This window comes from Hemitrygon akajei, chromosome 5 (genome assembly GCF_048418815.1).
Source record: "Hemitrygon akajei chromosome 5, sHemAka1.3, whole genome shotgun sequence".
Classification (NCBI taxonomy): Eukaryota; Metazoa; Chordata; class Chondrichthyes; order Myliobatiformes; family Dasyatidae; genus Hemitrygon; species Hemitrygon akajei.
Window position 1 is genome coordinate 56,027,508 of NC_133128.1, and position 18,738 is coordinate 56,046,245.

The 18,738-nt window shown below is 40.8% G+C and overlaps 1 protein-coding gene across 2 annotated transcripts in view; it reads left to right on the forward strand.

Annotated features, from left to right (window-relative positions):
• LOC140727813 (T-cell immunoreceptor with Ig and ITIM domains-like) overlaps positions 1–18,738 on the forward strand; it is a 53,958-nt gene that overhangs the window by 14,742 nt on the left and 20,478 nt on the right. For both annotated transcript variants that reach the window (XM_073045600.1, XM_073045601.1), the window contains exon 2: positions 16,710–17,036. In XM_073045600.1, the coding sequence (XP_072901701.1) occupies positions 16,710–17,036 (327 nt within the window). The remainder of the gene's footprint in view (positions 1–16,709; positions 17,037–18,738) is intronic.

Sequence of the window (18,738 nt, forward strand, 5' to 3'; positions counted from 1 at the left end):
ATATACAACATCAAAATTATGAATAAATACATCTTAGCTTAATTCACTTTGGCATACACACTACCAAACACATATAGGCTAGACCCTGAAACGAGTTCTCCTCACTCACGCTACGTAAACAGAGATCAACATATTCACATTACTCTGTTACATTCACATTTGGTCATGAGAGAATAAAGAAAGACAAAATTAAACTTGTATAATATATTGCCTTGGAGTTTAAATTACTAAGAAGAGTAACCTACTAGGCCAATTGTGAACTACACAACCACACTATTCCAGCGCTGGTCAATTTACTTGCAAAAATCTAAAACATGACAAATTACTGAAACTCCAGATTTACAAACAAGTATAAATGAATTTACATGGATATTATCAGATATTATTCACCTTTCCTCACCAAACCTGGGAAAAGCATTCCAATGTCGTTCTCTCTCAAACATGGCAACTCTTCGTTCTACTCCACCCATGCAAAATGACATCACCATTTTCTCTTAAATGCAAGGGCAGTATTTTAGCATTACCAGGGTGAATGCATAAGTGCACTTTAAGAATAAAAAATGATATTTAATGATCACCTGGTTACATTCTCCCCTGAGTACAGGTCAGTGTCCTTGATTACTCACTCACTGCAAAGGTACTTTTAACCTCTAACAGCTTCTCTGAATATAACTGAACTTAGACTGGCCAGTCCTTGTGACACTGCTGCAGGACTTATGGAGGCCACATATAGGACTCACAGTTTGTGATGTGGGCTTGAGTGTTGTCCAGTATTTACTCTTTTACTCCTGCTGCAACAGGAAGACTACCAACATTAGACCCTGCACCAGCTGCCGTAGGCCCTATAGTCTCAGTCCCAGAAGGTTTGTTGTCTAGGCTGGGGTCAAGATTCTGTATGTGATGTCTGACACATCTTCTCCCAATAGCACTCCATTCTCTGAATCTTCACAATCTGATTCACGTCCCAGGGGAAGGCTGGCCTGAATTACAGGAGTTTGCAGTCTCCTTAGAGGAACTGGGGTGGGAACATTCTCACAGGGCCTGATGTCTACGCTGTTCACCCTCTTGATACACCCTCCTCCAAAGGTTCCACCATGTATGTGTTGTCTAGTACCTCTACCACCCTGTAGACAGCTGATTTCCAAGCATGCTGGATCCTATTACAACCTACTGGCCTGTTCCTGAGGTAAACCAAAGCATTTACATCAATCTTAGGACAATGAATTGTATCCTCTCGTAAGGCAATGTGTTCTGCAGCCTTCTGTTCAGAGTATTCTTTTGCTGTGGCATGAGTATCACTCAGTTGTTTCTGTTGTATGTCTAACTATTCATATTTTCCATCCGCAAACTGTTCTCACCCCAGCAACGCATCCACTGATAAGTGGGGATTAACACTGAACAGTAAGTATTAAGGGGAATATCTGGAGGTTATGTGAGGCATCACATCATACACTTACACTAACTTGGGTAGATGCTCTGTCCTTTCTGGAGGCAATGCACACAACAAGTCATGCATCATCCTGTTGAAACGCTCACACTGAGCATTGGCAATCTCTCAGGAACACCGTACTTCATGAAACATTCCCTCAAGAGCACCTTTGCTGTGGTATTCACCTTTTGATCCTGAGTTGGGAATGCTTGGGTGAATTTTGTAAAAATGTCTATGACTACTAAGACATTCTCAGGCCCATCAGCTGCTGGCTCAAGCACAGTGAAATCTACAGCAACAACTTAGAGCAGACTAGAAGCAAGAAAGGATTTCAAGGGGGTCGGGGGGGGGGGGGGGACAGATCTTAGAGTGTAGCATTTTAGTTAAAACACAATGCGGACAATTCTTGATCCACTGTGCCACATCCTCGTGCATGCCAACACAAAAACATCTGCAGTGTACATTCTATGCCTCGATGGCCCATAGAGTCATGTACATACCCTAACACTTTACTCCTCAAGCTAGTAGGTACCAGAAGCTGATAACACTCCCCGTGCTTCTCATCCTCATCTACACGATACAGTAACTCTTTTTGATTCCTAATACTGGCCTAATGCTTTAACAGAGACAAAACCGGTTTCGGCAGAGCTCTACGTTCCTTACATTCAGCTTTCATTTTCTGTCCCCTACTTTTCTGAAGGCACTTAACACAAGGTCTTGCTGCTGAAAAGTGTGGAACTCCCCAGTAGAATAACCCAGGAAGGTTGCAGTGTTTCCTTGAATCAGATCACTTACATCACTAGTACCAGCTTCAAGAGCTTGCATTTGCTTAACCTTACACCTTTTACGACCAGCTGTAACCAGTACTACGTCAAGAGTATTGCTGCGATTGATCAGGCTACAGATTGCCACAGACCTGTCAAACTCAGCATCCTCTGAGACAGGTTCAGGCTGCCCTGCAAATGGCTGTCTAGAGAGAGCATCAGCCATGGTATTGCTCCGACCTGGACGATATTGAACACCAGGGTCAAACGCTGACAGCTGTGAGATCCATCGCTGCTCAATTGCTCCCAATTTGGCAGTTTTCAAGTAGGATAACGGATTATTATCAGTTATTATGGTGAATTTGGAAACCAATAAGTAAGTACGAAACTTATGTACTATAGCCCGCTTAAGTACAAGCAGCTGTAATTTCATGCTGCTATAATTCTTATCATTCTTTTCAGCATTTCCCAATCATCAGCTTGCATATGCAGTAACCTTTTTTGCCTCTCCCTGTTGCTGGGATAAAACAGCCCCTAGTCCACGACAGCTTGCATCGGTCTCCACTATGAAATCAGCGAAGCTGAGGATAGGTGAACTGCTCAGTTTTTCTTTGAGAAATTCAAAGGCAGTTTGACATTTTTCTGTCCAAGACTGTTTTAACAGTTTTACTAGGACTCACTGCACTGGGACATAAATTGACTATATCATGCAGCAGACCTGCAAACTTTGAGAATCCCTGAATGAACCGTCTATAATAATTAAAAAAGCTTAGAAATGATCTTAAGTCTTTGGTTGTAGAGGGTACTGGCCATTGCTAAACAGCTGAGACCTTCTCAGGATCTGTGCCTATCCCTTTGGCTGATATCTGGTGTCCTGAGAACTTAACCTCTGATTACAGAAAATGACATTTTTCTAATTTCCCCTCAGACCAACCTCCTTGAGGCGCTTAAACACAGTGTCAAGCCTCTCCAAGTGTTACTGGAAAGTCTGTGAATACACCAGAATATCATCCAGATACACCAGCATAACTTGGAAGACTAAATCATTCATGGCTGCCTACGTGAGTCTTTGAAAAGTCGCCAGCTCATTGCAGACCCCAAACGGCATGCAAAGATATTCATATAGACCAAACAGGGTCGAAAAAGCTGTCTTATGCCTATCACGCCCCTCTACCCCCACTTTGTGATAACCACTCGCAAGGTCTATCGTTGAGAAAACTGCGCTCCCTGCAGAACATCAAAACTCTCATCAATAACGGCAGCGGGAACACTTCCTTTTTAGTTTTAAGATTCAGTCTCCGATAATCTACACACAGTCTGATGCTGCCATCAGCCAACGCCACAGGTGAGGCATACGCACTATTGCTCTCCTGAATCACATCCTTCTTCAACAACTTTGAGAAGGAGTCTTGCACTTCACTCTACTGATTTGGCAGAACACAACGGTATGTCTGTGAAATGGGCTCATCATCAATTAAATTAATTTCATGCTTGACCTTGTCAGTGAACCCAAGGTCTTCATTTTCAGCTGCGAAGATATCCAGGTAGTTAGCCAGTAAAGCTCTTAGCTGAGCTTGTTGTTCTTCAGTACCACCAATATCAAGTTTGCCTAGAATTGACTTTAACTTGGGGTTACTACCCTTCTCCTTTTAACACCAACTCTCACTTGTTCAATGCCAGCTGAGATCAGCTGAAATCTTACAGTACCTTGCTGATCACTATCTATGCATTCTGCCTTTGATAGTATACCCAGCCAGGTCCTAGGTGAGAGCCATACATCCTCTTGAGAGAGGTTTAAAACCTGTACTTGTACCGTATGACTACAAGAGTCAACAAACATGGGAATAACGACAAGTGGATCAAGTAATATCTTATGGTCAGTCCCAACATCTCCAGTGGCCTTCCTAGCCACAATGGTAACTACAGATTCAGCAGGTATGTGCTCAGTATCTTTTCCCGATACTCGGACCAGGGCTTTCTTTTCACATCCAATCAGAATCCAACTTTCCTTCCAGGGTCATGTCGAATTCCGTGTAGACAAGTTGACTACATTGGCCTACAATGCATGGGACAGGTTGTTCAGTGTTAACAGGATCTCTGAGTACAAGAAAGCTGCAATTTGGTATCTTCATGCCCATCGCTTTAATCTCTACCACTAGATACTCAAGATAAGGAATAGCAAGACTGTTAGCAGCTGTTAACCTAAGCCAGCCAGCAGTGGACAACATATCCTCATCCTCTCCATTCAAGTGTTCTCAAAGGAACTGCTCAGTCATGGTGTTCACTTGACTACCTGTGTCTAACAGACAATAGACAGTGACACCTGATATCTTAAGATCAGCGGCAAGACATGTTCCTATGGCATGTTGCAGCAACTGGTCAAAGAATGGCTGTACGTTATCTGAGGTTTCCCCAAGTTGCCTGACTCATAACAACCTGAGGGCTAGAGGATTCTGGTCTACATCCCTTGCATTTTGCTTCTGTGGGCAATTCTTGGCCACATGCTCTCCTACCTGACCTTTGAAACATATTAGCTGCCCATCCTTTGTGAACCTAGGTTGTAACTTAGGTCAACTGCTAGTGGCATGTGCAACACCTCTCTGTATGGCAAGATATTTCACTGCTTGAGTGAACTCACTAATGGTTTTGCCCTGCTTTGCGACTACCTTAAGGACACCGTGTACAGTGACAGGCTTAGATTACTGAGCTTTGAGAGATGAGCACTGTGCCTGACTACTGCTACACTTTGACTTTACACTCTTTGCATTTCCTGAGGACTCTTCTAAAAACCACAGACGAGCCTCCTCTTGCATTGCTATTATTGAGCACTGCATACGTCTGTCAAGCTTCCTTCTAAGGAAAGGATCTCTGAGGCCGTCTATAAATTGATCTCTGAGTGCCACCCTCTTATTGGCCACAGCATCAGGGGAATACTTCAGTAGCAAGTGAAGAGTATGGGCTAGGGCATGTGAAAACTCTCTTGTTTATGTTCTCGAGAACTCTCTCACGCTGTTTGCAACTATAGAAGCTATACAGCAGCTGGGGTGTACTACCATTGTCACTAAAAGCTTCCCTGAAATAGGTGAACAAGTCATCAGCCATCACTGTGTATACATGCTCTTCTAGAGCTTCACCCCTGAGCAGTAACATAACAAAATCGTACTGATTTCTACACAAAGCAGCCGTTCGACTTCATCAACAGACCTCCCATCTTTCTCAACTTCCCCTGTAGCCACGGCTTCCTCATACCTTCTACACAACTCTCTAATTTGTTCGTTCAAATCAGGTTCAGTTTGCTCATCTCTGGATGTAACATTTTGAAAACTCAAGTCTTTAAAGTCTCTACAAGAAGCCTGGAAAAGGGGTTGCTGACGTCTCTTGCAGAAAACAGGATGACTTCATGCTGCAGTTCCTCTGGATCACTATCACAGTTCTACGTCCTGGAGACAGTCCCAATGTCCCAATCCAGTCTCAGGGCTCTACCACAGTCTCCGCGCATTAACAAGCTCTCCTTCCATCCCACAGGAGCGGCTGTCTTGATCTTCACTGCTACCATATAATGCATTATATATTGTACTGCATACAAAAATCAAAAACCCTCTAAACTGGCTTGGAATTACCCCACTCCTGGTACTAAATTTTGTAGCTTGGGGAAAATTACACACGCAGGACAACAAATACATTTTCGGATCTCAAATTCCTTTATCAGTTTTAGATGTTTTAATATGGAAAAGGGATATCAAAATAAAAATGACAACATAAATTTCAAAAAAACATAGTTCACACTCTTACAATCTCTGCTTAATTTCAGTCCACACCCTTGTACGTATGCAGTATGAAAGTAAATAAAACATAATATACAAAACCAATACAGTTGTGGCAATTCTAAGAAACAATACAAACAACATTAGAATTCCACCACCCGGTACTTTATACACAACATCAAAAATATGAATAAATATATCTCATCTTAACTAAGACTCACTTTGGCACACACGTGCTTAACTTCCAAACACATAAAGGCCAGACCTTAAAACGAGGTCTCCTCACTCATGCTACGTGAACAGAGATCAACATATTCACATTACTCTGTTACATTCACATTCGGTCATAAGACAATAAAGTAAGACAAAAATAAACTCGTATAATATATTGCCTTGGAGTTTAAATTACTAAGAAGTCTAACTTACTAGGCCAATGAGGAACTTGGCATAAGCAGGCTATTCCAGCACTGATCAATTTATTCACGAAGATCTAAAGCATCCACGTGTAAAACATTTCAAATTACCGATATACTAGATTTACAAACAAATATAAATGAATTTACATGGATATTATCAGATATTATTCACCTCTCCTCACCATACCTGCAAAAAGCATTCTCTCTAGAACATGGCAACTCTTCGTTCTACTCCACCCATGCAAAATGACCTCACCATTTTCTCTTAAATGCACAGGCAGCTAGTTTAGCATTACCAGGGTGAATACATCAGAATCAGTTTATTATCACTGACGTGTTGTGAAATTTGTTAACTTAGCAGCAACAGTTCAATGCTACACATAATATAGAAGAAAAAATAATAATAAATAAATAAATTACAGTATAGGTGTATTGAATAGATTAAAAATCCTGCAAAAATCAGAAAATAATTTATATTAAAAGAGTGAGGTAATGTTCTTTGGTTCAATGTCCATCTAGGAATCAGATGACAGAGAAGAAGAAGCTGGTCCTGAGTCTCTGAGTGTGTGCCTTCCAGCTTCTGTACCTCCTACCTGATGGTAACAGTGAGAAAAGGGCATGCCCTGGGTGCTGGAGGTCCTTAATAATGGACACTGCCTTTCTGAGACACTGCTCCTTGAAGATGTCCTGGGTACCTTGTAGGCTAGTACTTAAGATGGAGCCAACTAAATGCCTCCCCACCATACCAGACAGTGATGCAGCCTGTCAGAATGCTCTCCACAGTACATTTATAGAAGTTTTTGAGTTTATTTGTTGACATGCCAAATATCTTTACACTCCTAATGAAGTGTAGTCACTGTCTTGCCTTCTTTATAACTGCATCAATATGTTGGGACCAGGTAAGGTCCTCAGAGATCTTGACACCCAGGAACTTGAAACTGCTCACCCTCTCCACTTCTGATCCTTCTTACCCTTCAGGAAGTCCACAATAAGCTTCTTAGTCTTACTGGCATTGAGTACAAGGTTGTTGCTGCGACACCACTCCAATAGTTGGCGTATCTTGCGCCTGTGTGCCCTCTCATCTCTATCTGAGAATCTACTAACAATGGTTGTATCATCAGCAAATTTGTAGATGGTATTTGAGCTATGCCTAGCCACATAGTCATGGGTATAGACAGAGTAGAGCAGTGAGCTAAGCACACACCACTGAGGTGCACCAGTGTTGATCATCAGCAAGGAGGAGATATTATCACCAATCCACATAGATTGTGGTCTTCCGGTTAGTAAGACAAGCATCCAATTGCAGAGAGAGGTACAGTGACCCAGGTTCTGTAACTTCTCAGTCAGGATTGTGGGAATGATGGTGTTAAATGCTGAGCTATAGTCAATGAACAGCATCCTGAAATAGGTGTTAGTATTGTCCAGATGATCTAAGGTTGTGTGAGGAGCCATTGAGATTGTCTCTGCCATTGACCTGTTGTGGTGATAGGCAAATTGCAATGGATCCAGGTCGTTGCTGAGACAGCAGTTTAGTCCAGTCATGACCGACCTCTCAAAGTATTTCATCACTGTAGATGTGAGTTCTACCGGGCAATAGTCATTAAGGCAGCTCACATTGTTCTTCTTAAGCACTGGTATAATTGTTGCCATTTTGAGGCAAGTGGGAACTTCTGCCCATAGCAGTGAGAGTGCACATTAAAAATAAAAAATGATATTCAACAGTCACCTGGTTACATTAGCATTTTATGAATGTTTTGAAATGTCAGAAGCATTTTAAGATCCTGACAGCTTTGATGGAGACAGAAGTGACTATGTATGCCGAAACCTGGATTAAAAAAAACAAAAGACTGGATGAACTCAATGAGTCAAGCAGTATCTGTGAAGGCATACAGATAGTCTCAGTATAGGGTGCTGTCCTGAAGCTTCGACATCCTTTTACCTCCAGATGCTGAGTTCTTCCAACATGCCATTGTTTGCTGTCAGCTTTGGTAATTGGGAAAGAAGAAGTAAGGATGAAGGTGTGTAACTATAGAACTATAGAATTGCTCCAGGCGATGCTGCTTGACTCTGGGTCCCTGAGCCCTTCCCATTGGCTTCAAGCAGTGAGCAGCACACCTGTGACTGCAAAACACAGACCATTTTATCTTCTCCCCAAATATTTAAAACCCAGTAATTTCCTGGATTATGCAAACCTTGGCTTGTCATTTGTATTTATTAGTAATTAAAATCTGAATAATTGTCACAGTTAATCAAAAATAGAACAAATTATTCATTATGCACCTCTGAATACATATATGTGCATACATAAAGTCATAACAGGCATGCATCTGTGTCACATATACATATAGCTATTTAATTTTATGCTTGTTGAGATGACCACAGTTCTATTTTTGTGTGTGTTACTGTGTGCTGTCTGCAATATCCTCTTGAAATGCTCATTTGCAATTCTTCATGGCACATAATACACTTATGCCAACAAATAAATAAAGCACGGGGAATGAGGCATCAAAGCATAACAAGGCTTAAATTGTCTCAACAATGAAGTCAAAACAAAGAAAATCAGATTTGCTTCATTCCATTATGGTAGATGTTGATTGGTTCCTAAAAGGCACCATTTAAAAAAACCCTATGTAGCAAATGACATAGCCCTTTGCTACATCCACGACTGTGTGCTTCACCAAACTATTCACCGTATGTCTGTATAATTACCTATCCAGGTAAAGCCATATTTAAATTTAGAACTGCTGCATTGTCTGTATATTTCAAAACCTAGTGAAATATTTGTCTTCTCAGATGTTTCAGATGGACAGAAACATAAAAACATAGGTATTGTTGCACAGAAAGACCTCACACCACCTGGGTAGTTAGACAATATAATTATTATGGATTGATGACAAATCGCCAGGGACAATCTCAGTCTAAGAATGTGCAATAGGAAACTAATAATGGAGAGAAACTAGAATTGGAATTAGAATCAATAAAAAGTACTTTAAATTGTAACCAACAAATACAGAAAGAAAGAAAGAAATTAAATAATTGGTGCAAAAGAGGATTAGGAAGGAAATGTTCCTGGTTCATAAACTATTTAGAAATCTGATGGCTGGGTAGAATTAACCTGTTCCTTACATATTGACCGTGGATCTTCAGGGTACTATACCTCCTCTCCAACTGAAGTAATTAGATGAAGGGTTGGGATGGATGCCACCTCCTTGAAGCACTGCCTTTTGAAGATGTCCTCAATGGTGGGGAAGGATTTGGCATTGATTGGCATAGCTGAGTCCATGCCCCTCCATACCCTCTATCAGACCTGTGAATTGGAGGCAATTTGCTGGGCAAAGATGCAACCTGTCAGAATGCTCTCCACCATACATCTGTAGAAATTTGGGAGAGTCATTGGTGACTTACCAAATCTCTGCAAACTCCTAATGAAATATAGCTGTGTGCATGCATTCCCATCAATGTGCTGTGCTCAGGATAGAACCCATGAGTCACAGAGTCATAGTTGTAATACAGCACAGAAACAGATCTTTCATTCTAACGATCCCATGCTGACTACAGCATTCTTCCTGTCAGACTTAGTTGCCTGCATATGGCCCATCACAATAAAATCCCCTCCCCTCCATGTTCCTATCCAAATGCCTCATCAATGTTCCAATTGTACTTGCCTCGAACCCTTCCTCTGGCAGCTCATTCCAGGGGCTTTCTACCCTCTGTGGTAAGAAGTTACCTGTCAGATCTCTTTTAAATCTTTCCCCCCTTATCTTGTATCTGTTACCCCTAGTAATGAACTACCCAACTTTGAGGCAAAAAGTACTATGACCATCCATATTATCAATACCCATCATGACATTTAAAAACTTCTCATTCCCTTTCATTCTCCTACACTAGGAATAACAATGCAAGATGGCCTACCTCTCCTTATAAATTATGCTCCATAATCTAGGTAACATCCTCGTAAATTTCCTTTGCACCCTCTCCAGCCTTATTGTGCTTTTCCTATAACAGGGTAACCAATTCTGTACTTAATACTCCAAGTGCAGCCTCACCAGCAACTTACTTAACTGGAATATATTGCCCCTGCTCTTAAACTTGCTGCCCTGACTGATGAAAGTCAGCATGCTCCACCACCTGGTCTATTCGTGTGGCCACTTTCAGTGAGCGCTAAGATCCTCTATTCCACAGTACAAGTCAATGCCCTCTCATTCACGGGTTTGACTGCCCAAAATGTGTCACCTTACACTTACCTAAGATGAAGTCTATTCAGCATTTTTAAGCCTATCTTGCTAACTGATCAAGATCTCTTGCAATTCATTGTAACCTGCTTCACTATCAACAAGATCCCCTAATTTAATATCATCAGCAAACTTGCTAATAATGCTATTTACATTCATATCCAGATTCTAGATAAATAATGAATAACAGACCCCTGGGACGCTTACACATCACTGACCCCTGGAACACTCAACTAGCCACAGGCCTCCATTTGGAGATGTCTCAAAACAAAACTTGGGTTTCTTTCAATTCTTCTTGAGTGACCAAATTGGCATCAAAAGACACAATTACTAGAATAGTTCAACCTTCAATCGTCTCCTTCTGCTTATCATTGAGCCCATTCTGAATCCAACTTGCTAGCTCCCCCAGAATTTAATGTGAACTAATCTTTCAGAGCAGCCTTCCATGTGGGGTCTTATCAAAGGCCGTACTGAAGCTGGTATAGACAACGACCACTGTCCTACTTTCATCTATCCTCTTAGTTACTGCTGTGTATTTAATATTTGAGTGATATTATAAATCTGTTGTCGATAAGCATTTTTTATTTGTTTAAATAATTAATTACGGGTTTTTAAAAAAAAAGTGAATTGCATACGTCATGACCCTACCACGGGATAAGTGCCCATGCCTTGCTTAAAGTAAGGAACAAACTAAGACTCACATCTCTAGGCTCTCTTGTGTTCCTTTGAATTAGTTTAATATTTTAGAGTTTCAAAACATAACAATTACCTCTTCAAAAAAACTCCAAAAGATTTGTCAGACATGACCTCCCATGCACAAAACCATACTTATTACTCCTGAGAAGTCTTGACTATCCGAGTGATGGCAAATCTTGTCCCTCAGAATTCCCTCCAGTAACCTCCCTACAACTGAAGTCAGATTCAGTAACCTGTTGTTCCTTGGCCTGTCCATGCTACACTTCTTGAAGAGTGAAATGACATTAGCCATCCTCCCATCTTCTGGAACTTCACAAATGGTTAACAGCAAAGCAAAGGCCTCCATGATTTAGATTCATTAGAAATTATTCCAGGATTGAATGGCTTGGCATATGAAGACTGTGTTATGGCTCTGGGACTATATTCACTGGAATTCAAAAGAATGAGGGGTGACCTCATTGAAGCCTATCAAAAGGTGAAACACCTTGAATGAGTGGATGTGGAGAGGATGCTTCCTATGATGGGAGTATCTAAGACCAGAGGACACAGCCTCAGAATAGATGGGCATCCTTTTAGAATGGAGATGAGGAAGAATCTGTGGAATGTGTTGCCACAGGCTGCTGTGGAGACCATGCCTTTATGTATATTAAGGCAGAGGTGGACGGATTCTTGATTGGTCAGGACATGATGGGATATGGGAGCAAGGAAGGAGATTGGAACTGAGAGGGAAAGTGATTCAGCCATGATGAAATGGTGCAGCAGACTCAATGGGCTAAATGGCCTAGTTTTGCTGGTATACCTTATGGTCTTATAACTTCTTTCCTGGCCTCCCATAGTTAGTGAAGGGGGTACACTTGATCATGGTATACATGGCTGGGGATTTGCCCTCCTTAATGTGCTTCAAGGCTGCATATGATCCAAGACTCACTACTTATGAACTTCCAAGATACTTTGACATCCACAATATTTTCCTTAGTAAATATCGAGGAGAAATAGACATTAAAAATCTCAGCAACCACCTGCAGTTCCACATATAGGTGGCCATGAAGGTCTTTAAGAGGACCTAGCCTCTCGCTCATAGAAACATAGAAAACCTACAGCACAATACAGGCCCTTCAGCCCACAAAGCTGTGCCGAACATGTCCCTACCTTAGAACTACCTAGGCTTTACCCATAGCCCTCTATTTTTCTAAACTCCATGTAGCCATCCAGGAATGTCTTAAAAGACCCTATCGTTTCCACCTCCACCACTGCCGCTGGCAGCCCATTCCATGCACTCACCACTCTCTATGTAAAAAACTTACCCCTGATATCTCCTCTGTACCTACTTCCAAGCACCTTAAAACTATGCCCTCTTGTGCTAGCCATTTCAGCCCTGGGGAAAAGCCTCTGACTATCCACACAATCAATGCCTCTCATTTTCTTGTACACCTCTATCAGGTCACCTCTCATCCTCCGTCACTCCAAGGAGAATAGGCTGAGTTCACTCAACCTATTCTCATAAGGCATGGTCCCCAATCCAGACAATATCCTTGCTCATCATCCTTTTACTGTCAACATAACTGAAGAACCACATAGGATTATCTTTAACTCTACTAACTTAAAGCAGTGAATTAACCTTTAGCCTAATAGTGAAGAGCTCTGAGAAACATAGATCTAGCACAAATACTGAAGATACTCAAATCACACAGTAGGTCAGGCAGCATCTGTTAAAAGAGAAACAAAATTAATGTTTCAAGTCAAAGATTTTTTTTTTTTGCAGCATAGATCTAACATCTGTTTTGGCCATACAGACCTTTCTTGCCCATGAAAGTACTGTCAGAGATAAAGAAAACAGTAACTGCATTTAAAGAGCAAACACGAGGAAATCAGCAGATGCTGGAAATTCAAACAACACACACAAAATGCTGGTGGAACACAGCAGGCCAGAACCTTCGTCCTGACGAAGGGTCTCGGCCGGAAACGTCGACAGCGCTTCTCCCTATAGATGCTGCCTGGCCTGCTGTGTTCCACCAGCATTTTGTGTGAGTAACTGCATTTATCTACCATTAACAACTGCCTATATTTAATAGATTTCAGAGATCAGAAGATTATGAGAAATATAATGTTGGCACTTATATTTAGAAATTTAGTCCGTTTTCAGTTAGGAGTTATTGTACTGAATTAATATTTTAATAATTAATCTAACTTCATTGTATTTGAAATTGCTGTTTTGAAAACATATGCATGCAATGGAAGCAAAATATAAAATGATATCCATGCCACAAGTAGAAAAAATCACAAATATTATATGAACATGAATAACAACCAGATAGAGCAACTCTATCATAAGCTGATGGCTGTAAAAATATATTTAAATAGGGACACACTGGCATTCATCTGCAGCAAGTGCTAGCTGTAACCATAGCAACTCACACCTATCAACAGCCTGTGAGCTTTTCGTGGCATCAGTATCAAAGACAAAACATATTGGTATCACACAGCTGGCACAGAGCAACAATAAAGCTCTGCTGGCTCTGAGTGCCCATTAGTATTCTGTCTGTCATTACGACAACCATCGGATGAAATGACAACACTCTGTGGAACTAAATAATCACACAAAACATCAACTGTAAGAAAAAAATAAGTTTATTTAACATCTATGAATCTTAAACACGGTGTGTAGAATGCATTTCTGGGAACCATTGGCCTCAATTTTTTGACTGAGGTATTTGCTGTAATGACTGGTTACCTGCCCCTTAAATCTGCTCGTACCTAAAATGGGGTCTCCCTCAGACTTTCACGAGGAAGCTAGCTTCAATTTAATCAGCAAGATGCTGCACTGTGTCTTGCCAATTGACAATCTCACTGAAATCCTTTGACAACCAGTTAATTCACTCCCTCAGGTTAAGCTGCTTGTCAGAAGCTGTCAAAGATAAGAATGGTTGTGACATGTATGAGATTCACAAACAGTCAAATATATTTGACAACTATTAAAAATTAAATGCATAACTAAAATGTTCACGGTAATATTAAACATTTCATAGATTAAAATACTTGCAGAATTAAAAACAATTAAATGGACATAAATTCAGTCAATTAAATTAAAAATTGAAGCTTTCCTGTAACTTGCCTGATCCCCTCGTAGCCATTGCTCTCCTCTAAAATGAACGGAGTTCCAGAATTTTCTTCTAATCTTAGTGTCTTAGATTCACTTCTGCAAATGATGGAAAGCCACAGGAGTTCTCAGGACTGCATGAGAATGATGATAGTGATCAGCTATACTAAAGTTCACGTGCACATCCTCACACTCACTTTTACACAAGTTCTAGATTTCCAGGCAGAGCTCAATAGTTTAATAGTTCCATCTAATATCGGAGAATATATACAATATACAACCTGAAATTCTTACTCTCTGCAAACATCCTCAAAACAGAAGAAGAAAAAAAAAACTGGTCTGAATGACAATAAAACGTAAGAGCCCCAAAGCCCCCTGTGCTCCCTGTCCCATGCACAAGCAACAGTAGCAGCATCAACCCTCGCCCCATAAAACATCAGCATTCCCAACACCCACCATGCAAGCAAAAGCAAAGCCCCGCCCTCCAAGAGAGATCATGGTCCACATAAAGTACATCAAAAACTAACTGTTCACTCCAACCTTTCAACATCCCACAGGCTCTGTCTCTCACAAACAAAGAAGAGACAGGTATCTCTCCTTCCACAGCGACGGGGACAGAACAGTCACTATTTCGAAGTTACAGTCAGTTTGAAGTGTTGCTTTTTTTAAATTTTGAGTTCCCTGACTCAAGAATCGGCAAATCGATTACTGAGTGCAGAGGTCTCTAACAGCCACTCTCGCTGTCTTCAACGTCCTGGCTCCCACTACACTTCTGTACGTGACACAGGCAAGAATTCGTGTCCAAAGATTTTTAGCGGAAAGCTCAGTTTCACATTTTTATGTTCATAAAGGACACTTGAATTACAAACCCAAGATTCTATAACAGTGAATTTAGTAGCAAGCCTCATGACTCATCAATGACTCTTCCAGCAGCAGCTTGACAGGTCAATTCAGAGCAGTAGAAACACCATTGGACAGGCATCCAGTGTTCCTATGTGTTTGATTTCTAGAAGGATGGAACATGACTTCCATTCACCCTATTGCAAATACTCATTCTTAATGCTAAAAGGTGTATTGCACTTCAGTGAAAAAGGTGTACCCTGTGAGGTGCATCTCAAAAGGATAAATATGAGACCCATTAGTTATGTCAAAGCCAGGAAATAATGCAGTGAATGAAAAAGAAAGTGACAACATGTTTAGGTTGGACTCCTTTCACAAGTGCCCTCCACCCCCATGGCGAGAGTTTCAGCCAGCAATGGGCAGGTAAAAACAAACCACCAAAAGTGGCACTTGCACCAGCTGCTCTCCAACCATTGCAGATCACTCAAAGGCACCACAAATCCCACACTCAGAGTTCATTGGCACTTATTCCATTAAGATTCCCCAGGTAGATTTCAAATATCTTTGGCTCACACCCAGGCATTCTTCCTGTATTGTGGAACATAAGACTATACGATAATTTTGGGAGAAACCTCAGTTCACAAATTAAAAAGCTTTTACAATGCTGTTACTGCAACGGTGCTGACGGTAATCCAAAGTAATCCCTGCTCCTTCAAGGCCAATTGAAAAAAAACTTTAAAGTTCTGGGCACAGGAATTTAGGATCATTGCAATACCACCACCTGGCATTAAGAGTGAGATGACTGCAACAAGGAGAATGTGTTTCTTTCCTTCTGGAAGTGAAATTCAAAGATCTGAAATGCACAGTCCTTCAGGAGGCAATGGTGGTGCCAGTTGTCTGAGGACAGGAACTAAGGATCCAAAGATATTCTGAGAGAAGAGGGAGAGGAAAGGCACTGCACAGGAAGATGACTCTGCAGCCAGTCCTCCAGCAATTCTCCCGTGTCAGTGTTGCTGAGGAGAAAAGTGTGAACCAATTCTTACACAAATAAAAGTTTAAACAACATAACACATACTAAGTTTCTTGTTGCTATTCTTCTCCAGTAAGGATTAATCATGTTATGCTTCATGACCAGGAATAACTTTGCACAGGTTGAGATGCGGATTTCATGCTATGTTCCTTGAAAAATGCAGCAAGACTGAGATCCTGCACAGTTAATAAATCCCAGCATGCATCTTTCCAAATATCAGCTTTCTGCACTCGCACATGTTTGTGAGGAGCGCAGAATTCTTGACAATTACACAGAGGAAATGCTTACAGAATTTTTTGCATTTTGTTTCATAAAACCTAAGTCTTTATTTATGTTATATTAGTACATAATGCATTTTAATTATCTGTATTTATATTGTAACAAATTTATAATATCTTAATACTCTTTCTTCTCCCTTTCCGGACCCTACTCTTCTCCTAGGTGTTCAAGCAAAGCAACTTGAATGCAGGTCTGTAACTGCTGTGAAAGGTAGTTCTGCAGTACTACGGTGTTCCTGTTCCAATAAAGAACTCCAGCTGGTATTGGTTGAATGGGAGAAGTTCGCAAACAGAACTAAACTTGGTGTGTACCATGTGTCTTCAAAGAATACAACTCTCAATAATAAACGAATAAAATTGGAAGTTAATGGACAACATTCCACTATCACCATCAAAGACGTTCTTATGTCAGACAAAGGCTGGTATGACTGCATATTCCATACCTTTCCATATGGAAAACTAAAAGGCCGATTATTCTTGGATGTAAAAGGTAAAGCTACATTTTAAAATGTAGCTGTATGATAGAAACTAATGCATTACTTTAGCTTATTAAGATAAATTAATGAACTGGAAGTCTTATGACTAGGTTTTGTTTGGGTGATTAGTTTAGTCACAATAAATTTTTAGAACTAGGCAAGTTGGTTAGACCTGCAAATGATTTTACTTTGTACCTTTCTGCTTCTCTTGTGTGCCCTCTGTGGTTTTCGTCTTTGGGTGCTAGAAACAAACAAGCTTCAGCATCACCATTCTGCAGTTACAACTGCTGTTGACTCACTGAAGGCTGGCAGTCCACCAGTCAAGCAAAATCTGAAACCCACAGAGTCCCTCAGGGGGAATGCTAGTCCTCAAGCACTAATTCTCATGATTCAGCTTTGCTGAGAAGCGAAGAATGAAACACACTCACTCCACCGAGGAGGTCATCAGCTGGAAACTAAAATAGTTTCATATAGACACCACAGTTTGTGTCAACAAAAACGTTTTATGCCATTGAACTTTTTCAAGTAGCAGCAAAGACAATCTACACCCTAGCTTGCACCACTGATTTGCAGACATCACTGAGACCTAACAAGCCAGAGGAATTGACATATCACCTTTCTCATGGCCTAAACAAAGAATGATTAGCTACCACTGGACTTCACTAATACTGCAGTTGATACAGCCATTTAATATGCCATGGACTTCGTCCATATTGATTTGAATTCACACTATCACCAGCCTGGCAAGCTCTCAGTGGAAAGGAGCACCACCCATTAGAAGTGAAGCTTGTCCACAACCAGAGGTAACATGTCACACAGATCTGGTGGCACTAGATCTGTAGTTGCAGATCCTGCTGTTTTGCTGTAAAAATGCTGGAAATAAACAAATGTCATTCGCTTACAAGGGCACTGAATGCTGAAGAAGCTTCTTCATGTTGCCCACTCTAGGTATCTTTAATAATTTGGCAGCGTTGATAATGTAGGAGAAGATTTACCACAGGATATTATATCGCCTACCTACTCCTTATGAACAGGTACAACAATGAACCAACTGGTGTCAGCTTCAGTAAAATCTCGTGTCCACAGTTACGCAAATTAAATGCACTTTCAGATTACTTTTATATCAAATGGTTAATTAAGTCTCTTAAGATCTGAGAGCTCATCACCAACAGAGTAGAATGAATCATTCATACTTGCAGCTCACAGCTAGTTTCTGTGTAACACCACTACTAAACATATGCACAGAGGGAAACGTGTAGCTTATGCTCCCCAATTGCATATTTTACTGTTGGATTGCTGTTCTCTCCCTTGGGAGTCACACATCTCTGGCCGCAACCACAATAACGGAATTAAAGATGTTTTTTCTGTACTTCTATAGATGAGGCAGAAATTAATACAAATTAGTCTCTCATCTCAATGAAAGATTCAAGATTCAAGAACGTTTAGTATCTTTTCCAGTACACAAGTGTAAAGGAGAACAAAATAAATGTTACTCCGGATCTGATGCAGTAAGCAAAAACACAAGAAATATAAATTAGCATAAATTAGCTTACATACATAGATTGTATGCCCGTAAGGTGATGCTAGGCAGAGGATTGTCTGCGCATAAGGTGCCTGACAGAAAATGATAAAGTAGTGGTGGTGGGGGGTTGATCAGTCTTACTGCATGGGGAAAATAATTGTTATTGAGTCTCGTGGTCCTAGCATGGATACTAC